This window comes from Thamnophis sirtalis, unplaced genomic scaffold (assembly GCF_051295495.1).
Source record: "Thamnophis sirtalis isolate CommonGarterSnake01/CBP01778 unplaced genomic scaffold, rThaSir2_p1.2 scaffold_1, whole genome shotgun sequence".
Classification (NCBI taxonomy): Eukaryota; Metazoa; Chordata; class Lepidosauria; order Squamata; family Natricidae; genus Thamnophis; species Thamnophis sirtalis.
Window position 1 is genome coordinate 49792105 of NW_028261381.1, and position 25940 is coordinate 49818044.

The 25940-nt window shown below is 41.5% G+C and overlaps 1 protein-coding gene across 3 annotated transcripts; it reads left to right on the top strand.

The window, feature by feature from the left end:
* The first annotated feature begins 346 nt into the window (after window positions 1–346).
* On the top strand, window positions 347–24873 carry CCDC14 (coiled-coil domain containing 14). Of its 3 annotated transcripts, none has more exons than XM_087711770.1 (13): window positions 347–446; window positions 4397–4452; window positions 5777–5849; window positions 8631–8703; window positions 8796–8936; window positions 9462–9707; window positions 9806–9903; window positions 16554–17133; window positions 19096–19234; window positions 20599–20678; window positions 21713–21931; window positions 22031–22163; window positions 23644–24873. In XM_087711770.1, exons 1-13 carry the CDS (start codon window positions 411–413, stop codon window positions 24623–24625), a joined length of 2856 nt encoding a protein of 951 aa, XP_087567896.1. In that variant the 5' UTR covers window positions 347–410; the 3' UTR covers window positions 24626–24873. The 3 variants fall into 3 exon arrangements, with proteins under 3 accessions (XP_087567896.1, XP_087567899.1, XP_087567904.1); XM_087711773.1 differs by having other exon boundaries at window positions 9809–9903; XM_087711778.1 differs by lacking the exon at window positions 21713–21931.
* Window positions 24874–25940: the final 1067 nt, after the last annotated feature.

Sequence of the window (25940 nt, forward strand, 5' to 3'; positions counted from 1 at the left end):
CATCCCTTTAATAGCAAAATCCATCCATATATACAGCCGGACAATTCATATGCATTCATATATAGGACGGACAATTCATATGCATTCAGAATACAGAACAGACAAACCACCGCCTCTAAAACTGCAAACGAACCCGCTAAGAAATTCAACTAAGCCACAGCGAGTTTGCACACCGCTGCTTCTATTGGCCTAACGTCACCGCTGTTCCCCACCAATAAGCGGCACGCGTAATCCGATTTCCCCGCCCACTCGCCCCTTTCCCGCTCCGACGGCCGCCGTCTCGTAATGATGATATGTTAAATGGGCGGAGCCTGTCCTAGGCCCTCCCCCCCCCCGAAGAGCCGTTGGGACTGCTAATCGTGTCTAGGGACGCGGCACTACCTCGCTGCTTCCCCCCCCCCCCAAGAGTGATGATGGCGAGACCAGGTTGCTTGAAGCACCACAAGGTAAAAACTTCTTTACTCGAGGAGCGACAGAAATTGCAAGAAAGAATAAGCCCGTTTGGGGTGTGTGAAGATCTCCACTGAGTGCAAGGAAATAAGTGCTAGACATATTTTGCTTTGGTTTTTTCTTAACCCCTTTGGTTGCAGAAAGGGTGGCGAGTTTTCCAATACTTGAAGGGCTGCCGCAAAAAGAAGAGGGGGTAAAATTATTCTCCGAAACACCTGAGGGCAGGACAAGGAACAGTGGTTGGAAATTAATCAAAGAGAGAAGCAACTTGGAATTAAGAAGAAACTTCCTGACAGTGAGAACAGTTAACCAGTGGAACAGCTTGACTTCAGAAGTTGTGGGTGCTTCATCATTGGGGTTTTTTAAGAAGTGACTGGACAGTCACTTGTCTGAAATGATATAGGGTCTCCTGTTTGAACGGGGTTGTACTAGAAGACCTCCAAGGTCCCTTCCAGCTCTATTGTGTAATATATGTAAGAATATATAGAAGGGAACTTGGAGGTCTTCTTGTGTTTTCCTTAACCTTAGGTTTGATTAAGGTATGTATATCTAGTTTTTGAGAGAGAGAGAGAGAGAGAGAGATGTCTAGTTTAATTAAAAGAAGGACTAGGGGAGACGTGATAGCAGTGTTCCAATATCTCAGGTGTTGCCACAAAGAAAAGGGAGTCAAGCTATTCTCCAAAGCATCTGAGGGCAGAACAAGAAACAATGGATGGAAACTAATCAAGGAGAGAAGCAACCTAGAACAAGAAATTTCCTGTGAGAACAATTAACCAGTGTAACTACTTGTCTCCAGAAGTTGTGGGTGTGAGTGTCCAATCTTTTCTTTAAAACCTCCAGTGTAACTACTTGTCTCCAGAAGTTGAGAGAAAGAGAGAGAGACAGACAGACAGACACTGGAGGTTTTTAAGAAGAGACTGGATACTCACTTGTCTGAAATGGTATAGGATCTCCTGCTTCAGCAGGGGGTTGGACTAGAAGACCTCCAAGGTTCCTTCCAGCTCTAATCTATTCAACTTTTTGAGAATGAAAGCTAATTGCCAAAACAGCAACAGTTAACTATTTGAATGGGGTGTGCAATGCATTTTTGATATGGCACTTAGAGCAGGGATTGAAAGAAACAAAAGCAAGTCCTTAAATGACACAAAGGGTTTAAAGGGTTTAGGGTGAGATACAGTCTTGGATTTCTTCCAGCAGGCAGTGTCTCTTTTCAGGGGGAGGAAACCTGGATTCAACACCTTTTTAAAAATGATAACAATAATGGTAAAAATAAGGTGAATTATTTTTGTAAGCCGCTCAGGGTTACTTTAATAAGATGTGCGCAGGGACATGCAGGCAGGGGAGGCAGAGCCTCACCACTGTCATCGTGAAAAGAAAAAAAAATGTAAAAGGAAAAAGGCAAGAGCTGAGGTCAGGCTGAGCTAGTTGCTGCCATGGATGACTCTGCTTAGTGCTAAACTGTTTAAAAAAGCCTCTAAAAAAGCGCCCTCTACAGGAGGCGGCAGGAGAACGACGTGCCTCATCTAGTCTGACTTTTTATGATCACTTGAGCAGAGTTAAGCAAGGGTTAAAAGCCGAAAAATTCCTGACGTAGATGAGGCACGTCGTACTCCTGCCGCCTCCTGTAGAGGGTGCTTTTTTAGAGGCTTTTTTAAACAGTTAAGCACTAAGCAGAGTCATCCATGGCGACTCTGGCAGCAACTAGCTCAGCCTTTTTCCTTTTACATTTTTTTTTCTTTTCATGATGGCAGGCAAGAGCAGAGTTGAAATCCTCTCTGAAACAGCTGGAAAAGATACGTGTGGGTCGGAGGGAGGGGGAGGAATTCAAACTTCATCCTCCTGATGCAACTTTGTGTGTGTGTGTTTGAGAGAGGGGGGAGGGAGGAAGGAGGGGAAGGGAGAAGAAAAAGAAGGAAACTTATTTAGCAAAGGAGAAAAACAAATGCTGTCGCTTTAAATAGGAACTGAGTATGCCTGGCTGTGGAATTCTGGGAGTTGAAGTCCACAAGTCTAAAAAAATTGCTGCCTCACCAGCCATAAACCTCACCGCACGTCACTGGATGTGTGGCATGTAAAATTAATGAATTGACTAGTGTGTATGTGTCTGGAGTGAGGGATTAAAGTTTAAGCAACTGAAAGTTCTGACTCCACCTGTTTTAATATTTGCAACATTGTGTTGCTAAAGTACAGACAATTTGCAAGAACCAGGAGTGACTTTTTGGACAGGATTGTGAAATTTCACCAGTTGGAAGCAGATTGTTGGACTCAAAATTGTTTTAAGTATATGGCACTTGCCTTTGGTTGGATCTCAAGTTTCTGGTAAGAAAGAAAATAAAATCTACAACTGTTGATCTCTAGTGTCTACAATGAGGGGACCAGAGAAAAGCCATTCAGACAAACATCTAGAAGTGGTACCAGTAGTTCAGGCCACTTTATACAGGGACCTCCCAACAACCCTGTGAGATCAGAAAGAGACGGACTACTCCCAAGTCCCTAGTAACTTTGTCTGGTTGACGATGGATTCTTGACCCTTTAACTATTGCATTTATCACATTGGAGATGAGGTTGAGTTTGGCATGATAATAATAAAACCATGACAATATTGTGACTGCCCTTTTTGTCCATGACATGATATGATAGTTATACAAAAAGGGCACTAATTGTGGCATGACATTATCAAGCTATTTTTGTCATCCTGACAAAAGTAGCCAGCTCTTGCAGAAGCACAACACTTCATTAAGCTTGACTTTATTTGATTTACCGGTAATTTAGACACTGCCCCTCTCACCAATAAGGCAACTCTGATCAGCTTACAAAGAACAAAATAAACAAATATCAAAACAATTGCAACTTTATAAAGCTCTATAAGTTTATTTAGTTTTCTGTAAAACCATATATATAAATTTACCACATTTGTATCACATTTATTAATGTATTCGTGAAGGAGCAGCTCAGAGAACCATTTAGACAACCTGAAATATATTTCATCCAGGATCCTTAGGTCTATCAATCCTAAAGATAGAAACAAACAGCTTTTTAAAGGATTGTAGGGCATTTGCATCCCATTTGTTGAAACACTAAATAGTACTGCTTAGGCTACTCAAACTACCTAAAATACATGTTGTCTATCTACATTCAGATCAGGAATTGCCAATAAAAAAAAAAAAGCACAGTATAATCCTTTCCAGCTGCCTTTCAACCCCACCTTCTACATCTGCTGGATAATTGCAGGGTGACATTCTAGCAGTAGTACCATCTGCATATCAGGCTCACCATGACCTTTCTGGGTAATTTCATATTTATCTAATGTGAATCTCACTATGTAGGTACAACCACACATTCTGAAAACTGCAAGCTCTATCACTTAAGTTAGTTATACGATTAGAGATTGCAGAGTTGTTTTTTGAGGCTAAAAATATGAAGGTCCAGAAAATTTCAGGAAAAACTTACCACATTCCTTGTTTTGTTTTGCCTCATATTTCCTCCCTACCCACCCCAGGTCTTCACATTTCTTGTTGTAGCATGGAATATTTAGTTGTTGTAGCATGGAGTTTGGTTGCCAATTCATATGTACTATCTGTTATACAAGATATTATTATTCATACTGTTTGTGAAAATGTTAATTTAAAATGAGAAACTTGTTTTAAATTCATTCCCGCTTGAGAAGTGAATTAAGTTAACCCATATTTATAGATATTCAGAGATGTTAAATTGCTACAGATTGTTGTGTTTAGAGGTTACTTTGCATTATGCTGTCATATATGTTTCACTATAGACCCATGCATTTTTAATTATTTACTATGCTGGCATGGAATTTTTCTTCATAAAATATTTATTTTAAATAACTATGCTATTGTAAACAACTTTGCTGTTGTTTGCAAACCAGATGTGATGGTCTTGTTGGAAAAATTATGTGAAAATGAGTCATTTCTCATACAATCAACAGGCATTGACTTCAGGAAGGTTGACGGGATCAACTAAACTGACAAACAGGAAAAAACAGTAAGAATATATTCATTAATGATGATGATAATGATGCTATTTGTTCAATCGTGTCCAATTCTTGGTGATTCTGTGGATCAGTTTTCTCCACATTTTCCAATCTTTATGGCTCTTTCAATTTTTTTATGCTCTGGCTAATGTCAGTTTTGATGGTGTCTAGTTACCATGTGTTTTTTTTTTGCAACCTCACTGATCATTCCAAACCTAACTGCCCTTTCTAGTAAATTTGATGGTGTGACATAGCTGAAATAAGTAAGGTGAAATTTTGTGATGTTTCCTTCCAGGAATATATCTGGTTTTATTTGCTCCAATGCTTACTTATTTGTCACTTTTGCTTTCCCAAGAATTCACAGGAGTCTTTACCAAAATCTTCATTAGTATATATTGATATTATCATTGGCATGTAAAGTAGCTAATTATTAGTTTTCAAGGTCAGAGATGAAGCTATACTTATGTGTCCTATCATTGGCTGTGTTAGATTAAAATGCTAGGATGAAATCCAACAATATTTCCAGGATTGTTAATTCCCAGGGCTTGCTACTGATATCGTTCCTACTATCTAGCAAAATCCAAGTTTTTGCAGATAACAAAAGTATTTAAGATGCTTAAGATTCATTAACAAAATATGTTTTGCCCCATCATTTCTTTGTGGCTCTTCCAAAAGTGATGAAGAAGCCTTGTTCAACTTTAGTATCTCTAGCTATACTGACACTGGCAAAGATGCAATCATAATAAATGTTGAGAACAGGGCACCAAACTAAAGAAGACTGTAAAGAGTCTCCTATGTCCATAAAACCTGTACCTTTCAAGATTCTAAACTATCCAGAAAATCTTGATAGGTACACAATACTATCTGCTACAGATAGTCCTCTTCTTGATAAGTGTGTTTATGGATTACACAATGTAGAATGCTTGAAAAGATATTACAGTACCTTCAGACTATTCTTCTAATATAATTGCTTACAGAGCTTCTTCTGCAATTGAATGTTAGTATGTCTAATTTCCTAATAATAAATGTTATTTATTTAAATCCCACCTTTATTATTTTTACAAATAACATGAGGTGGCAAATATATCAAATGCACCTTCCTTCTCCTATTTTGCCCACAACAATAGCATTGTGAGGTGGGTTGGGCTGAGAGAGAATGACTGGCCCAAAATCACCCCACCGGCTTTCACGCTTAAGGTGGGACTGAACTCACAATCTCCCACTTTTTAGCCTGGTGTCTTAACCACTAGATCAAGCTGGTTCTCTATAATAAATACAAATTATTCTTTGGTAGCCGGTTGAACAATTTATCAAGATATCATTTATATATTTCAGGATTACTCCCCAAAAAGTGGCATACACAGAATCTGATGGGTATTCCCTGTATTCCACAGATTCAGAGGATCAGGTAAAAAGAGAATGTAATGCAAAAATCTACCCTAAGAATTTTGTTTGCAACCTTTTCATCTGTGTTATAGTTTATAACTCATACATGGTATCATAGATATACATTAATTAAAATGGTTTAATTAAAAGTAATATTTATATTTATCCAGTGCAGATTAGTGTTTACATGAAAAGGGGAGTGTCAGATGTTCAAGCTGGTTTTAGAAAAGGCCATGAACATGAGATACTGCTGATCCACAATTGATTATTGAGTAGCCATAGTATACCAAAAAGAAGTTAGCATGTACTTCACTGACTTTAGAAAGGCCTTAGACTGCATCAACTAAGTCAAGCTGTGGAATGACATTAAGAAAATAGGAATTACAGAGCATCTCATTTCCTCATTTGAAATCTATAAGGTAGTCCTCAACTTACAACAGTTCCTTTAGTGACCAAAGTGACAATGGCACTGAAAAAAGTGACATAATCATTTTTCACACGTATGACCATTGGTTATGTGATTTACATTCGGATGCTTGACAACTGATTTACATTTATAACAGTGTCCTGGAATCATATTTAAACTTTAATAGAATTTGTATGCTGCCCACTCCCTAGGGACTCTGGGCGGCTCACAACAAGTAAAAAGCATTTAAAACATTTAAAAATACAGAATTAAAATCAATACAACATCCATTCCATCAAATGGGGCTGGAAATTAATCAACAGCCCCAGGCCTGCCAGAAAAGCCAGGTCTTGGTCGCTTTACGGAAGGCCGGGAGAGTGGTGAGGGTCTGGATCTCAGCAGGTAGCTCATTCCACAAGGCCGGTGCAGCTACAGAGAAGGCCCTCCCTCGGGGAGCCGCCAGTCGGCATTGTCCGGTCGACGGCACCCGGAGGAGGCCCAACCTGTGTGATTTTATTGGTCATTGGGAGGTAAATGGCAGGAGGCGGTCTCTCAGGTAGCCAGGTCCAATACCATGTAGGGCTTTAAAAGTAACGACTAGCACCTTGAAGCGGGTCCAGAGACCAATAGGAAGCCAGTGCAGCTCACGGAGGATAGGTGTAACATGGGTGTACCTCGGTACACCCATTATCGCTCGCGCGGCTGCATTCTGGACTAGCTGTAGTCTTCGGACACTCTTCAAGGGCAGCCCCATGTAGAGTGTGTTACAGTAATCCAGTCTTGAGGTGACAAGGGCATGAGTGACCATTCGAAGTGCTTCCCGGTCCAAAAAGGGCCGCAACTAGTGCACCAGGTGAACCTGGGCAAAGACACCCCCCCCCTGGTCACAGCCGACAAATGGTGTTCTAACGTCAGCTGTGGATCCAGGAGGACACCCAGATTGCGAGCCCTCTCCGAGGGGTGAATAATTTCACCCCCCAGGCTAAGAGGTGGAATGTCAGGACCATCCTTGGGAGGCAGCATCAATAGCCACTCGGTCTTTTCTGGATTGAGTGCAAGCTTGTTCGCTCCCATCCAGATCCTGACAGCCTCCAGGCACTGGCACATCACTTCAACTGCTTCACTGAGTTGGCATGGGGCGGACAGATACAATTGTGTATCATCCGCATATTGATTATATTTAATCCAGTGCCGGCGTATGATCTCACCCAGCGGCTTCATGTAGATATTGAACAGGAGGGGGGGACAGGACCGAACCCTGCGGCACCCCATATTTGAGAGACCTAGGGGCCGATCTCTGTCCCCCAACCAACACCGACTGCGACCTGTCCGAGAGGTAGGAGGAGAACCACCTTAGGACAGTGCCTCCCACTCCCACCTCCCGCAGCCGTCGCAGAAGGATACCATGGTCGATGGTATCAAAGGCCGCTGAGAGGTCAAGAAGCACTAGGATAGAGGAATGACCTCTATCCCTGGCCCACCAGAGATCATCGGTCAGCGCGACCAAAGCAGTTTCGGTGCCGTAACCAGGCCTGAAACCCGACTGAAAGGGATCCAGATAATCTGATCTGATATCTGATAATCTGGTATGATCACCTTTTGCAACCTTCTGACAAGCAAAGGGGGAAGCCGGATTCACTTAACAACCATGTTACTAACTTAATTGCAGTGATTTGCTTAACAAATATGGCAAGAAAAGTCATAAAATAGGGCAAAGCTCACTTAACAAATTTCTCACTTAACATATGTTTGGGGCTCAATTGTGGTTGTACGTTGAGGACTACCTGTATGCAGGACAAGGAGTCATAGTCTAGAGCCAGCAGGTTGTAACAGGTCAGCAAAGGAGAGAGGTTAGACTCTTTTTGTTTCTGCAACATATGTGCTTTATGAAAAGTGAAATTAGAAGTAGGATAGAAAGAGTATTAATGTTTTTGAATTTGGATTTTGGCAAAAATCTCTGAGAATACCATGGATAACTAAGAATTGTTTGTATACAATAGCCGTGAGGGTTTTTTTGTTTAGTACATGTGTATTAAACAAAAAAAATGTTTAGAACACAATATTTATGTGTCCCTTTTCTAGATTGCATATTCTTAAACATTTGATTTCAACCATATAATTGGATTCTCTCTCTAAATAAAAGAATCATGCAAACAGGAATTTTAGTCATCCAGAAATGAATATTTTTTGTCTGGCTCCTTTTTCCTATCACTTTCCCTTACTTTCTCTAAACAATTTGAAGTTTCATCAAAATCAGATCCTGGAACTCAGCTAATTTAATGGAGGAATCTTTTTATTGCTAGAATATTCACTAGCTTTGAGAATAAAGATAAATTAATGAACTTGCTTCCTATGCTAGAAGCTTCTGTTTGTAATCGTCTTAATATCTTTTCTGAGGTTGCAAATATTCATCATGGCCTTGATCGCTGTGCATCTTTGTTAAGGGACATTCTTCAGAATGAGTCCCCAGGTAACGATCTTTTTCATTACTTGAATATAAAGTTCATATCCTTGATAGCTTACCTTGTGCCTTAAATGGTATTTTTTTTCAAATGATGCTAGGAATGGCGGGCAGCTCTCAAAAAGCAGTGAAAACAACTACTTTCAGAGCAGCTTCCAGACCTTTGCTGAATAAAATGGGTGGTGCTAAAAAGAGAGGTATAAAGAAAAAAACTCTTTCAGCAAATGTGCAAAAAGAAACAGGTATATGCTTTTTCTTCAAATTTAATTTATTTTCCATGCATTTATCTCATTCATTCATTCATTCATCATTCTCCTTCAATTACATAATAGTTATAGGATGTAATTTTTGCCTCCCAAACCTGAATGTCTGGTTTTGTCTATAGATAACATACCATTGAAAATACTCCATAGGGATTTTTTTACAATTTGTTTCATGAATGTGTGCCTTCATCCACCAACTGAATATGCTTTGTATTTATAGGAAGAGGTTAAGTGACATTGTTAAGCTAGATGTGAATCACTATATAACAGTCATAAATCTTAGTTTATGTCTTACCAAAAATAATGGTGGTTTCTGCTTTATAAACATGTTACTTCAAGCTTTTTTAACTATAGCTACAAATCCAGAGCTGTAAAAATCCAGAGCTTATAAAAACACTTGCAACAACAGGATTCTCGAACCCAAACGATTAGTTATGCATTTGGATAATATTAAAGGTATTAACAAGCTAAACATTTTCCATTCTGGATTTTTTGTTTTTGCAGCATCTGAGTTAAATAGAAAGGTAGTTTCAGGTAACGAAACTGTTGCTGAAAAAGATGTAACTCCTCTAAGCACCAAACAAGCCTTTGTTGTTAAATCGATTCATGGACCTTGCACTCAGCATTCTCCTGTAATGCACCAGAAATTATGTGAGCATGCACAGTTCCAAATGCCTTTGTTAAATAGCCACACTCCAGTGAAATCCAGCGATATTCCTGATGTCCCACTTTCCACCATTCCTGAAGAGGGTAAGTAGGGAAGCAGTTTGGCTGTCGATATACACTGTGTTCATTTGTTCAAATTAACCTTAGTGTTGTTAACTGTTGGGCGATTGTCCTCCTTTTAGCAGCATATCAACCTGCTACAGCATTCAACGGCCATTTACCTACCTCCACACCAGCACGATCACCACAGCAGGCAGTTAATCCTTCTGTCGTTCACCCTGTAAGTAACCTCCTGCTGGAAGTAAATGGTCAAATTTGTATTTCCCTGTTTTATCCTAAACATGTTGCTAAGAGCAAAATGTTAAAATAGAACTGCTGTAAAGCAACGCACACTAGTCATGACTGAATTTGTGATTGAATTTGGGGTGGGTAAAGAAAAGGCACTTGAACTTCAGTTCCTTTGGGCTTTCATCCACAAGTTAAGCAGATACTGTATCTTTATTTTCAGATGAGAAGCAACAGGGATACATTTCATTTTAAATCCAACATGTCCTCTTAAGCAGAAATCCAGCTGTTCCCTGTACCAAGTTGTTTTGAGGCTCTTTGTATTTATTCATTTGTTCCTGAATGTTTCCTCTCCTCGCCCACCCCCAGTTTATCTAAATTCTGCAACTTCTCAAAGATGTGCAAATTGAATTTGTTGGTTACTTCTAAAATATCTCTTGCCTCTTCAGTTCTGATCATTACAATTAAAGGAAATGGGGGAGAGATAGTAAAACTGTTTTAAAAGCCCAAACACTTTCCTATTCCCATTGTCTCTATCCCATGTCATCTATTTTTGCCATGGAGAAAAAAATAAAGTCGTTTTCTTAGTTGTACACAAAAGTAAAAGATAATATCGTGCTATTGTAGAAGAACCAGCATTTTTCAAAGTTCTCTTTAATTTGCACCAGTACTGGAATTCCTATCCATATTTGCCATTTCTACTGTTGAACATTACCAAGTTTAATTAGTTACTAAAGAAGACTGTCTTCTAGCATGCATTATTCTCTGGGTATTGGACCATTGTCATATTGTTTAATACCAACTTGTTTTCACATGCAATAGGTGCTTAAGGTGGGAGAACCTTACACCCCATTTTCCTGTTATCGTAGAGACAGCAGCCAGACTGGATCTGCTCCGTCCATTAACCAATCGGACTGATGGACACTTATGTCGTCCTCGGGCCCTTCTGGCTCCTCCCCAGTTTCAGACTCAGTCCAACCTGGACTGGCTGTGAGAATTGATCTCTCCTCCAAATTATTTAATTATATCTTTAATTGGTGAATTTTTCCAAAAAAATTTGTTGTTCCTTTAAATTGGTTCCTTAAATAATCCTTTATTCTACAAATTGGAGGGAAATTCAACAGGCTGCCTCTCCTCAGCCTGCGGCTACAAGTTCACTCAGGAAGCCTGCCTTGCAATCAGATCGGCCAGCTCACGAGCTACGACTCCACGGCTGTTTCCTGCGGCACTCCTTGATTCTGGGCACTCGGAGGGATGCGCAACCAGCCGTTTCGCGCGCAGCAGTTCCAGACAAGCCCAGTGGCCATTCTGCAGATCGCCTGGCCACACTTAGTATTGGTGGCCATTTTGCGGGTCGGAAAAGCCCGCAAAGATAGTGGCAGCCATTTTGAGGCTCAGAAAAGCCTCAGAGAAAAAAAGTCGGCCATTTTGGACGTTTTTAAAAAAGGCGCAAACTGTATAGCAGCCTTTTGGAATGCCCAGCAACGCGGGATCACCCCAGGTGGACCGGATCAAGAGCGCCTGGTCAGCAAATGGGTGAGACTGTTGCCTATCTTATTGGGGTGTTCATTTATGTTTGGGGAAATGGCTGATCCAGCTATGGAGGAGGAGGCAGGGCCATCAGGGGCAAAGAGCAGCAGGAAGAGGCAAGCCAAAGAGGCCCCTTCCTCAGAAGTAAACCCCAAGGTTTCTAAAGCGACTACCAGGGCAGAAGAGCGCAGGCAGAAGAATTTCTCAGGGCCCCAAAACAACAACATAATCTAATTGCCCAACCCTCCCTCTCTCCCTCCGAGGATCACCAAGTGGCGTCCCCAGCTCCACCTGTCTTGCCTCCCATGGGCCCTGACCCCCACCCCCTCGGCCTGTTCAGAAGTGGAATTGTCTTCTTCGGAGTCCTCATCTTCGATGGAACCTGACAACAGAGGCAATTTCTTTGATGTCCCTCTCAGTAGGGAGTGCACCTTTGAACAGGCTTCCCTCCCGGTTACACATGGCTCTGGGCCCCACCACATCATATACACCTCTCCTGCTGATATGGCAACCATCATTGCTGAAACCATTAAACAGGTCATGGCTGCTGGCTACAACAGCAACCCCAACCTGCTCCATCACATGGCCATAAACATAAATCTGCTGCTGCGGCTCAGCAACCTGATCCCTCTGCCTCTACTTCTCAGGCCTCAATTGGCGGGGAGCAAGATAACCTGCAAGACTCAGACCTGTCTGATGATGAGATGGTCACCCCAGATATCCCTGCCTTTACCGAATTATTCAAAACTGATTGTTTCAAGTCCCTTCTACTTAAGACCATTAAAGCTGCTAACTTACCATCTTCAGCTTCCACTTCGCAGGATAAACTGGCAGAACCGGCTTCAACTGAGGGTCCCAGTACCCCATTCACCGAACCAACGGTGGAAAAAAGAGGTGATCCCTGTTCCCAAGATATTCCTGAACATCATCCAGAAGCAGTGGGAGTCTCCAGGCACAGGCCCACAGCCGACCAACCTTGACAAACGTCTCTACAACATTGCACCAGACCTCACCAAGTTCTTCGAGACTCCCCAGTGGACACACCAGTTGCAGCCCTGTCTTCAACTACTGTGGTCTCTGGAGCCCCTGAGGAGGTTCTCAAGCGTGAGGAGAAAAGGTCAGATCAAACCTTAGTCAAGGTTGGGGCCTGGGCTGTTAGGACCTATATGGCCACTTCCTTTTTCTCCAGAGTGGCTCTGGTTTGGATTGAACAGCTTCAGGAGTGCATCGCTCCTACTGACACTAGATCACATAGGGATCTCAACAAGATCAGGGCAGCGGTTGAATTTGCGGCTGACTCTAAAGCCATGGTTTCTTCGGTCAAGGTCAGGCATCTGCTTTGGCTCAAGCCATGGCAGGCGGATGTCCGTACCAAGTGGTGCCTAGCAGCCTCCCCATTCAATGGCACCCAATTATTTGGTAATCCCTTAGACCCATACCTCACGGAATCTAAAAATAAGCGCAAGGTCCTTTCATCCATCTACAAGAAACAGGACAGTCAGCCCGCTCCCTTCTATAGGAGGTCGCCCTTTCGACCGGTGGATGGGGACCTTCCTTCCCCTGTCCACAATGTCAATCCTACACTCCCAGACAGGGATCTCACCAGGACTGGTCCAATAGAAACACACAGCATTTCCCCTCCAAGAAATCTTATTGTGGAGAAGGCAACCGCCATTTTTCACATAGGAAATGACTATCTGGACTCTCTTCCGATCGGAGGCCGCCTGGCGTTCTTTGCCCACTGCTGCGAGGAGACCACAACAGACAATTGGGTACTCAAAACTGTCAAATTTGGTCTCATGCTGGAATTCCTCTCCACCCCCCAGGAACACTTCGTGCCATGCCCAGTCTCTCGGTGTCCTCGCAAGAGGGCACTGAAGGAACAGGCCATTCAGCACCTGTTGGAGATCCGGGCCATCCAACTGGTTCCTCCCCATCAGGTAGGGCAGGGTTTTTATTCCCGCCTGTTTGTGGTACCGAAGAATTCCGGGGGATGGAGAGCAATTTTAGATCTAAAAACATTGAACCGCCACATTGTCTATCGGCGGTTCAAAATGCCTTCTCTGCACACCGTCCTCCAGGCAGTCAGGAAAGGCGATTTCCTCACGTCAGTAGACTTGACCGAAGCTTACCTTCATATCCCCATCTTCATAGACCACCGAAGATATCTCTGCTTCTCCTATGGGCGGAGGCACTTCCAGTACCGAGCTCTTCCGTTCGGTCTATCCTCTGCCCCCAGGGTATTCACAAAAGTAGTGGCAGCACTGGCCGCCCACATCAGCTCATCCCCAGTTCGGATTCTCTGTTACCTGGACGACATCCTCTTGTTGACAAGGGCTCTGGTTCAGGCAGAAAGAGCTCTCGCCCTCACCATTCACATCTTGTGGAATCAGGGGTTTGGGGTCAATCTCAAAAGTGTCACCTCGTTCCCAGCACCCGCCTTCTCCACCTCAGGGGTCTTGATAGACACCATGGCGGAGAGGGTGTTCCTATCCAACGATGCATTCTCAGTATGAGGGAACTTGTCAGGAAGGTGCTACATCTATGCAAGGCATCCCTTCTTCTTCTCTCCCAAGTCTTGGGCAAGATGGTATCCTGCTTCAGGATTGTCCCGTGGGCCAGGTTTCACAGCAGGAGGCTTCAATGGTTCATGCTTTCACATAAAAAGACCAACGGGCAGCTCTCCTCTCGGGTCCCTCTTCCCAGACAGGTATTACACACTCTCAAATGGTGGCAGTCCCCGGCGATTTTGCAAGGGACCTTGTTCAGGGAGCCGTGCCATCTCATACGACGGATGCAAGTCTGACAGGATGGGGGGCACACATGCAGGATCTAGTGGCTCAGGGTCAGTGGTCCCTCGAAGAGGGCCAAAACAGCATAAATTGGCTAGAATTGCGGGCAGTTCGCCTCGCCCTCAGACACTTCCATCACAGAGTTCAGGCCCGACACATATCACGACCAAGGCACACATAAACAGACAGGGAGGAACTTGTTCCTGGTGCCTGATGCAGGAGTCCAACCTGTTATGCCAGTGGGCGGAATCTCACCTGTCATCTCTCAGGGCAGAACACACCTCAGGGGTCTCCAATGTCCAAGCAGACTGGCTGAGCCGGACAACGATAGATCAGGTGGAGTGGAGCATCCATCCGAATTTCTTCCATCGATTGACACTACGGTTCGACATCCCAGTCCTAGACCTGTTCGCGACCACAGACAACAACCAGGTACCCAGGTATTACTCGAGGTTCATGGACCCCACGGCAGAAGGAGTAGGCGCTCTCAGATGCCAGTGGCCCAGGGGTCTCCTGTACGCATTTCTTCCCCTTCCCCTCATTCAGAGGGTAATTCAAAAAATGTTGGAGCAGGAGCCAGAACTGTTGCTGCTAGCGCCGAATTGGCCACGCTGGCCTTGGTATGCTGACCTAGTGACTGTCAATCTCCACCCCATGGCACATCCCATGGTCTCTCCTGTCTCTACACCAAGGGTCAGTTTGTCATCCCGACCCCCAGTGGCTGCAATTAACAGCAGGGCGATTGAGCAGCAAGCCTTAGCAGCCAATAACATCTCCCTCAACGTCATTGTTACCATTCAGGCATCACGCAGAAGCTCTACTAACCACATTTATGACGCCGCATGGCATACCTTTGCTCTGTGGTGTTCCAACCAGACTGTTGACCCACTTAGGGCATCCATTCCACAGATATTGGACTTCCTGCAGAGGAGGCTTGATCAGGGACTTACCCCTAACATGCTACGCCGACTGGTGGCCGCTCTGGCCTCTGTTCTGGACGGCCTGGCATCCAAACATCTATCTTCTCACCCCTTGATCCGGAGATTTCTCCGTGGAGTGTCCAACCTGCATCCCCCTGCCATACATAGATATCCGACTTGGGACTTACCTCGTGTCCTAGAGGCTTTGACATCCGCGCCCTTTGAACCTATGAGATCCACTTCTTTGAAACTGTTGTCCTTCAAAACGCTGTTTTTGGTGGCTGTAACCTCAGCCAGACGTATTTCTGATTTGGCTGCTCTTTCAGTCAGGCATGACTTGTGTGTGTTCCATCCAGACCGAGTTATCTTAAGACTGGACCCAACATTCATACCGAAGGTCAATAGCTGTTTCCACTGAGGTCAGGAGTTGACCTTACCTGATTTCTGTCTGTCTTCCCATCACGAGAGGGAGCGCAAGTGGCACACTCTTGACGTACATCGTGCCCTCAAGATCTACATTGACCACACCACCTCGTTCCGCCACTCGGAAGCTCTCTTTGTCTCCTTTCGCCAGGCCTCTTTGAGTACCAAGGCTTCATTGTCTAGTCTGGGGCGATGGATAAGAGCCTGTCTTAAACTGTCTTATGAACTTCAATCCATACAGGTCCCTGCAAACATTACAGCTCACTCTACATGCAGCGCTGCGACATCTGCGGCTTGGTCCACTTAAGCCACCTTGGAAGAAGTCTGCCGGGAGGCCACCTGGGCGTCTCCCACAGTTTTCCTACGTAATTACAAGTTGGACAAGTATGCGTCGGCTGACACGGCCTTTGGGCACAGGGTGCTGCAACAAGTGCGTGTACCCTAACGGACCTTTTTTACAATTTCCCACCCTAGTGGACAGCCCAGTCTTTGATACGTCCCAGTCTGGCTGCTGTCTCTACGATAACAGGAAAATGGGCGTTGGTCCTTACCTGATACATTCATTTTCTGTTAGAGTAGAGACAGCAGCCAGCCCCCACCCTGGTATGGGTCATGCGAGGGGATTCCTTGTGCGGAGGAGAGAGAGAGTGCCTATGGACTTTCACTTTTTGCTCACAATTCTCACTTGAGTCTACAGTTTTCCTTCATCTGAAACTGGGGAGGAGCCACAAGGGCCCAATGACATCATAAGTGTAGACTCAGTCCGATTGGTTAATGGACAGAGCATACCCAGTCTGGCTGCTGTCTCTACTCTAACAGAAAATGAGCGTATCAGGTAAGGACCAACGCCTATTCCCTTTTAAAATTGTAATTAATTGTAAGAATGTAATTTGAATTATAATTAACTTAAAAGAATATAAGTTCAGTATGATTTCAGCATGGAAGAACTTCGCTTATATATATATATATACTTGTCACAGAGCCTTTCTGTGGACACCTGCAGCCAGTGTGTCTCACGAATGGGGCCGGTTGTATCCAGAGGCTTCAGGACTTCAGCTTCTATGGCTCAGACACAACCATCAGCTTTGTGCTCTGCTCCACCGCATGTGGCCCACTCTGGTCCAAGCAACCTCCCATCCTCAGCCATCCTCGTTCCATCTCCTGGCAGAGAGGCCATGTCAGAAGGAATCCACGAAGAACAGTTTAATGAGGCAGAGTTGATCAGATGCATTCAAACACAGCTGGCTCTATTGCAAGCACGGGAAAGGGAGCGTGAGTTGAAGGAGGCTGTCAGAAATTGTCCAGATGTTGACCCAGTGCAATCCAAGCCACCCATTTCCAAAGAACCAGAGATAACTGAAGAATACAATGAAGGCACTTTAAGTGAAGAGGATACCTTAGAGGGCAGTGATGTGGCACCTGTGAGAGATACAAGCTGCCAAACTAGTTTCAGCACAGAAATCTTAAAGCCTCAAAAAAACAGCCTGCAGAAAAGAGTCCAAAAAGTGAAAACTGTAAAGTATCTTTTGACAGAGCTCAAGGCCTTGCTAACTGACCATGGTAATATGATTGTTCTTATTATGATTTGCTGGGGGGGGGGGGCATTTTGTTATTTGTGAATATGATCAGTCTCCAGATGGCCTACTAGTGTCACTTGTTGACTTGGTTAGAGATGGTTTTAAGGTGCTCATATCATGTGCTTTGGTGTAATAGCTAAGGTGCTGGCCTAGAAACCAGGAGAGACTGAGTTCTAGCCCTTCTTTAGGCATGAAAGTCAGCTGGATGACTTTGGGCCAGGCTCTCTCCCTCTCCCCCCCCCCCTCCATCTCTCCTTCTTCCTCCCCTTCTCTTTCTCTCCCTCTCCCTTTGTTCAATCTAGCTCGTAGTTGTAGAGTACAAGTAGTCCTTGACTTACTTTTAGTGGCCATTCAGAGTTACAGCGGCACTGAAAAATATGATTTATGACCATTTTTCACAGTTATGACTGTTGTAGCATCCCCATGATCAGAATTCAGACGCTGGTCCATGTTTATGACGGTTGCAGTGTTCCAAGGTCATGTGATCACCTTTTATAACCTCCTGACCAGCAAAGTCAGCGGGGAAGCCAAATTCACTTAACAACTGGGTTACTTGCTTATCAGCTGAAGTGATTCACTTAACTATGGCAAGAAAGATCATAAAATGTGACAAAACTCAGTAGATATTTCACTTAATGACAGAAATTTTGAGTTCAATTGTTGTAAATGGAGGACTATATATTAGGGATGTTCACTGCTTATATAAAGGTGAGATAAAATGATGATAATGATATTTTCATCATCATATTAGAGCAACTCCCCACAGAACAAGTGTTCAGTTAAATGTGAGTAGAAAACACTGCCAAACATGATAACCTCAAAATAAACTGATGAAACAGCAGAATCTTCTGATAAAAATAGCATGCTGGATTAAACATATTCTTTGATAATTTTTATCTTGCTTTGCAGCAAAATAGCCAATGTAATGGTTAAGTTGTTGAACTAAAATCAGGGAGATCCAATTTAAAGTTCATTCTCAAAATGGAAGCACTGTGGGTGCCTTTAGGCAGTGATGGGATTCAAATAATTTAACAACCGGTTATCTGCCTTAATGATTTCTTCCAACAACCAGCTCACCAAACTGCTCAGAAAATTAACAACTGGTACTCCCGAAGTGGTGTGAACTGGCTGAATCTCACCACTGCCTTTAGACCAATCACGACCACTTAGCCCTACCTATCCCAGGTTGTTGCATCAAGAAAGACAAATTTGTTATTAATACAACATAAGCTTCTGTTTAACTTTCCTAATTTGATTTCCTTATTTTGAGATTACTTACTTGTAATCTTACCAAAATAATTTTGGGTTATTTGTTCATTTAATAATCTTATTTAAATCCATCCATCATAAATCACTTTCTAGTAAATATGACAATTGCAGCATTTTTAAAAACTTGATGAGGATTGGAAATGGGCAATTACAAACATTAACTTTGTTCCTGTCTTGCCCTGCTCTTGGCAAACCAATGAATGCTAAAATCTACCATGAGGATTTTATATTGACAAAACAAAAATTTTGCACTTTTGAATTCACCTTTACTTTCCCATTGAGCTTACACCATCTGCAAAAATGAATCATTCTAGAAGTAAAGACTATTGAAGCTGCAGTTCTGTGATGTTTTTACCATTTTGAAATAAAAAGTATAAGATGGTGAGGGAGTGTTGAAACCTCAGATAAGAACTGTCAATGCTATAAATGAAACCTGTCACATTTCTTGGTCCTCATCTTCAAGCAACCTATTTGAAGAATGGGCCGTTTTTCATATTTTATATGGCAGTTGATGAAGAAAGCTAACATAGATGCCAAGAATCATGCACTTGTAAACCTGCTCACCCCATTCATATTAGGATGATAAACTTGATTGTCTACAATAATACTTTGAAGAATGGCTATTTGGGTATCTGTGAAAATACATTTTTTCTTGTTTTCCTCTTTCTCACTGAAGATTCAGAAACATTAGGGGTGCTAGATGAAATAGATGACACCACGTCACTCTTGCCCGCAACTATTGAGAATACAAATATACAAGCTGAAATAGCACTTGCCCTTCAGCCTCTCAGAAGTGAAAACGCCCAGTTGCGCAGGTCAGTAAACAAGAGAAAAATATCGTACTTAAGGCAAAGTGGTGGTTCGCCAGATTGCAAATTCAATCTAATTATAATACAGTGAGCATTGTGTTGGGATTTTGAATACATAGATACTTTGCTATTTTGGCTCGATGTCAAGCACTTTCAAAAAATTGAAAATCAAATATCACATCTGGACTGATGTGAATCCGTATCTTCTTGAGCATAGCAACAAATCTACTCCCAGATTTTTCTCTTCTCAGAATAAAACTGAATCCAGGCCACATTCTGACAATGGCAGATATGTGATAAAAGGGGAGGGAGGCTTTGGTGTTTGACTGTATATATTATGCTGGTGAGAAGAAAAGCAGCACCACTGCATTCAATGACTGAGGTCTGTCCTCTGTTCAGAGTCATCCTTGCAGTGAACTACCCAAGTTGCTGCAGTTTTAACTTTCTGGACAAGTAACAAGAACATGGAGGCAGAGTTGTTCAGACCCCAATTGAATAGTCCAGCAGCTGCTCAGGAAGATGGAAAGAGCAAGGTGGGGGTGAATGCCAATCAAACTGCTTTCAAATAGATTATTTCCAAAGTAACATTTTAGACTTTTGGGAACATTGTGGAAGTGAATAAGCATCCAAGCACCAGTCATATCAGATTTAAAGGAAATTGCAATCAGGCATGGGAGACACCAGGGTCACTGCTATCTGAAGATGACAACAGAATGAGTACCAAGATTCGGGAGAATAATATCCTCCATCTGCAAGTGGATTGCCAATTCTACTTTTCTCAAGAGACTTGAAATAGATCCTACATGGTGATGGAGTAGGGTTTTTTAAGCCTTTAATTTGAAGTGTGGGCTGGTGTGGAGGAAGGTCGTTGCAGTGGCTGGACTTTAACCGCTTTCTCAGTTATACACACACAGACAGACAGACACACACACAAACACACACACACACACACACACATACATATCTGATGGAGAAGGGGAATTTAGGCCACAAGGAGATTCCATCCACCAAGAACAGGCTTAATTTGCTTAACTCAAGAAGTTAGGAAATGATTCGCTTCCAGAATCAAGAAGTGGGCCATTTCAATTGGATCCAGCCCTTTAAGTGAGTTGGGAGAGTTTTATGCAACTGCACTAGAAAATGGGAGGCAGGATTTTAATATGAACAGGCCAATTATTCCAATGGAAGCTTTCTGCTGAAAGAAGGTTTTGGAGAAAGAAAGTTTATCTCAGGATGGGCAAACTTTATTTTTTTTTTCAGTCAGAGTGAGGAAAAAGTGCTGTAGAAGGCACTTTTAAAACTGAATCTAAGTAATAAATGTATTTGTTAACAAGAAAGTATTTGTTTAAAAATCCTGCCTCTTACTGTAGACGACTAAGAATTTTGAACCAACAGCTGAGGGAACAAAACAGAGCTGAAAAGGAATGTAGCTTGGATAGCAACTTGGAAGGTAAGTAGCAAGTATAAATGTTTTAGCATGTATTAAAATCATGTTCAATAGCATCTGAGAACTGGAAATATTTTGACATATTTCCAGAAATGGTTTTTCTTTTCTGGACTATAGACTGTATCTCCAGACATTCTTCTGGGTGAGTGAAATGTTTCAGATTGGAAAGACAATGGAGTTAACACTCTGGCCCCACTTGTTTTTTCTAATTGACATGAATCTCAATTATCTCAAAGAATTCTGTATTTATATATGTCTCTGAGTGCAGCTAGCCAAACATAATGGGACTGGGTTGTATTCTAGTTATGGGTTGTATAGAGAGAGACGCTCAAGTTCAAGTAAAAGCAGGTGTTCTTCAGAGTTTTGGATGGGTGTATGATGAATAGAGAAAATAGAAAGAGACTGCAGGTATGACCTTATTCTTCACCCAGTTTAAAAACCTCTTTGTGTTTGGATACAAACAAAGCAATAATATCTACTAATAGCTTTTTAGAAGTTACCTTCAAAGTAACTATATTCCTTGACTAGAAACCTTGCTAGTGTAATATAGAATATTAATATCTGCCAGATGCATTGAAAACAGCAAAAAGAGGAGTTGATTATCACTTGTCATACTGTCTTGACTTGCATTGAATGTCATTGGCAAATTGTGTCATTCCAGAGATTAGGCATAAAATATTGGCTCCATAGTACTTTATACTGTTTTACTACCTCCATCTCATAAAACGCAATGTGATGTACCGAGAAATATAATAATAAAATAGAACCATAAATCCTCAACCATAAAAGAGTCTGCAATTCATTATTCATGATACATATTGCTAAAAGTCTGCCTCCCCCCCCCCCCCGCCCCAGGCAATAAATGCCCATTATTGCCACCACAGTAATGGTCATGTGTATTGCTGGAGCAATGTATTTCATGCAGACTTCTTCTGACCACATCTCAGAGATCAGAAGAAAGTGCCTTTTTTTCAGTCAAACAAGTGAAATATTTGTCCATGGACCATATTTCTGAAAGAACTGTTTTCCTCCTATAGTTGTGTCCCTCCAGTCTTTGAATATGACATTGCAGAGTCAGTTGAATGAATCCATGAGAAGCATTGAGTTGTTGCAGGATAAAAATGAAGAATTCATTAAAATCCTAGAAAGCCAAAAAGAAGAAAATAAAAGGCTAACTAGACAAATCCATGAGAAAGAACAAGAGCTACTTGAAAAGAAACAACAGCGGGATATTGACTCAACCAAACTCAAAATAGGTGTGTGAGTTGACAAATTGTGTGTGTGTGTGTGTGTCCGTCCAATCTTTATGCATTTATCATGGAAATTAAATTTCATTGGTTATTAATATATTCTAGAAGCAGATGAAATGTTGACCAATGTGAAGACTTACCAGTACAGGTTAGAAGCGGCTGAGAAAGAAAACCAGATTTTGGGCATAACATTGCGTCAGCGAGATGCAGAAGTGAATAGACTGCGTGAATTGACCTGGTACTGTTAACCTTGTTTATTTCTCTTAGTGTTTCAAATCCACTTAGCAAAATTGTACACTGCCCCATAGATTTAGAACAATAAATTGAGAAATGCATCTTTTTTTTAAAAAAAAAAATGAAAACCTCAATAAATTTAGATTGGGGGAAGGAAAAGCTACTAAATGGAATAATAATTGATTTCTTTATTTCACATTCTAAACATTTGGACAATATCTCAGAATTATTGGTGGAAGATCGGAAATATTATTTATTTTACTAATAAATGAATTCTCAATATAATAGTCAGCCACAAGGTGGTGGCAGTGACTCATGCAGAAAATTGAAACCTGATTTATTGAGAAAAAGAGAAAACTTTTGTAATAATAGTGTATATTAATACTATTAAGTTATGTTGTGGATTTTAGTCCCCTATTTTATTTCCAATACAGGTATATTAATTAATGCTGTCAAGTGGTGTTAGAATACTCCAAGGCTCCCACAATGCACATTGTAGCCCCAGTTAGATGGAAAATCCTCTCTGGAAGTGATCCTGCATACAGTTCTTTATTTTGACTTGAACGTTGGGGATATATTAATGAAGCCTATTCTAAAGGTTACAATATTAGCAATTCTAAAGGGGACTAGTAGAAAGGATGAGGGAAGGTATGCATTAAACGGAAGATGGCTTTAATTATGTCTGATAGTGACATAATTAATCATAATCAAATATGATTAAAGAATCATATTATATTGTGTTTACTTTTTTATAAAACAGAAACATTTCATGTCTTCCTAATTGGGGTTTATAAACTAATTTATGAACTTGTTTCTAGTCATGGTCCACCTTAAATTTCAACCTTATTTTGTTGTCTTGAAAATTAGCATAGGTAATTCTCTAAGGATGGTGTGGTGTTAAGATGTTAGATAAGGAGCTCCTACAGGAGAGGCAAAATCAAAAAATAAATTAAATATATAGACTAATATATATGATTTACCGTTCTATGAGAAAGATGGGGAATTGTGAGTAGTATACAGTAAATCCTTTACCTGATGTGTTTGCCCCTAGAGTGCCAGGCCAACAGGAAAACCACAAATTATTAGCTGAAAATTCTCCCATGTGCTTTAGCTCCAAAAAGGTGCAACATATTTTTGTTAAAATTCTACTTCTTGCACTACAGTACCATGAAGCAGCAAAACAATGCTTGAGAACCACTACTACTACCATCTGGGCATCTCTGAATACATTTTCTCCAGCCCTTAGAGATGGAGAAAAATAGAAATAAAAGGGAAGCTCTGGCTGTAAAATGGTTTCCCATTCTCCTCAGTGGAATGTACAGTACTTCAAGTTAGATGCCCTGATGCTTCAAATATTGATTAGATTATACCCTGATTGGAATAGATATCTATTCAGAAATGAGCCCAATTAGTAGTGCTTTGGATTTTCAGATATGTACAAGCCCTTACACCTTTGTCTCATTTTGACATCATGTGCTTTACAGGGCTCTTCAAGGGAGTATGTCCAAACTACTGTCAGACCTCACTGGGGATATGGTGAAGCCCAGACAAGTCAGCAGTCTGTCGAAAGCTCTCTTGGAAATTCACCAAAAACAGTTGGAGCCTAATGCATACCCTCTAAGTGATTCCATAATAAACTATCTAAAGAAATTAGAAATGGATCCTGTTCTGACCAACATGGAACCCCTCTTAAATGAGGGTGGGATGAAGGAGCCCAAGGAAGTATTGGATTTGAGGGCAGATGAGCATCCTGCCCAAGAGAGTCAGATGGTAGCGGAGGAAACTGTGACTTCAAGAAATCTTCCTGTCTTCCAAAAGCTTGATGCAGAAGCAGCCAGCTGCTTAAGCACTTTAGGGAGTCATGAGCTGGATGAGACTATTTACATTCCACTGAGTAGCAGTCCATCTCAAAAACCAGTCACAGCAACTGAAACGAAAACAGTCATACACCAGAACTCGATTCCCCACAAACTGGAGTGTGACTCTAAGCAGCCAAGCAAGGCTGGGATGCTGAGCAGTACTAAGACCGGTGATAAATTCTATGGTAGCTTTGGTCGAAAAATGACTGTTGAAAATAAATCTGAAACTCTGGGGAAGATAGAGAAACTGGAAAGCGAGAGACTCCAAATGCAGTCAAAAGAAAGAACTAATGGGTCTGCTAATGTAATTTTGAACAATCCAGACAGACTTCAGCCTGATAAACACTGTTATGCTCAAAAAGGAAATGGGCAAAAGAACCCTGGAATTTCTGCTGCTGACTCCAGTTTTTCAACTCTTGACTGGATGTCAGGAAAATCTGAGTGGACTATATCTTCCTTTTCAACGTTCACATCCAGAGACGAAGAAGACTTCAAAAATGGATTAGCAGCATTGGATGCCAACATAGCAAGACTGCAAAAGACGTTGCAGAATAGCTTGAAAAAACAAGGAGACTTTGAAAATACTTCAATAGTTCAGAACAATTAGGGAAAATGTACTTTTTAAAAAGCCTTGTGATTTGTAACCTTTTTTTAATTCCTTGTATAAGTAAGTTATCTTTCAAAACTTTGTCAGTGAATATCTTACTAATAAATTAACAGCTGTTAATTAAAAGGCTGTTTTGTCACTGAAAACCTACTGATAAAATCAGGGTGAATTTCAAATGGATCTGCAAATTTTAATATTTAAAGATATACAATTGCTTTGAAATGTATTATTAAAGGAATAGAATCCGTTTTTCTTGTGGCTTTCATGAATGATTGATAAAGGCCAAACAAAAAGAGTGTAATTTTATCTAGAATGTGCATATTGCCCTGGATGTCATAATAGAGAAATTTCAATATTACAATCTGTTGATTTGGCTAATAAGATTATGGTCCATAACTTAAATGCAATCTTGCAAATACTTACCGTGCTTTCATATTTATACGCTTAGAATCAGAGATGGGAGAAGCCAAATATTTCATCTAGTCCACAAATGTTTGCAGACACATGCATTCACATACTCAGTGCAGGGTTCTCTACAGAAGATTTTTGCAAATTGTGTACAAGATGATTATTTCTCTGAAGACTTCTAATAAAAGAGAACTCACTATGTCATGGAGCAGCCTCTTCCACTGGCTGACAGCTTGTATTATCAAGATGCTCCTCCTGATATCCAACTATGAACATCTTTTCCTTGTACTTTGTTGGTTTTAGTTCTACCCTCTAAGTCAATAAAGTCCACTCCTCCTTCTATGTGACACTTAAAATATTTGAAGATTGTAATCATATCTTCCTTGTCACCGGCTAATCCTTTCAACCTAGAAGTGCCATAAATGGTGCTTCCAACATGAATGGGGCAGGGATCATATCTGTCTTTGGACATTTTTCTGTAGGTTAAAAAACATCCAAATCCTTTGCTCTTCCTCTGGCTTAGTTTCCAGACCTTTCTCCATCTGGACAATTCCCCTCTGAATTTTCTCCAGTTTTTCGTCTGATTGAAGCCTGTTGCTCAGGATCAGACACAATTTCTGGAGGCTGGAACTAAGCACAATACAATTTATTCCAGCAAACTGGGTTCTTATGTTTCTGCTAATGCAGCAGTTATCATTTTAACATCTGCATCAAACTTCTGGCTAATTTTAATTTCTAGTCAACAAGGATCCTCAGATCCCCTTCATAATACATGACTACCAACTTCTTCCTACATTTGTACCTTACATTTCTCATACCCATTTTTCTTTTATATATCTTCCACCCTATTCCTATCAGCTCACTGTTCAAGACGGTTTAGATCTTTTAAAATTTCCACCACTCCTCC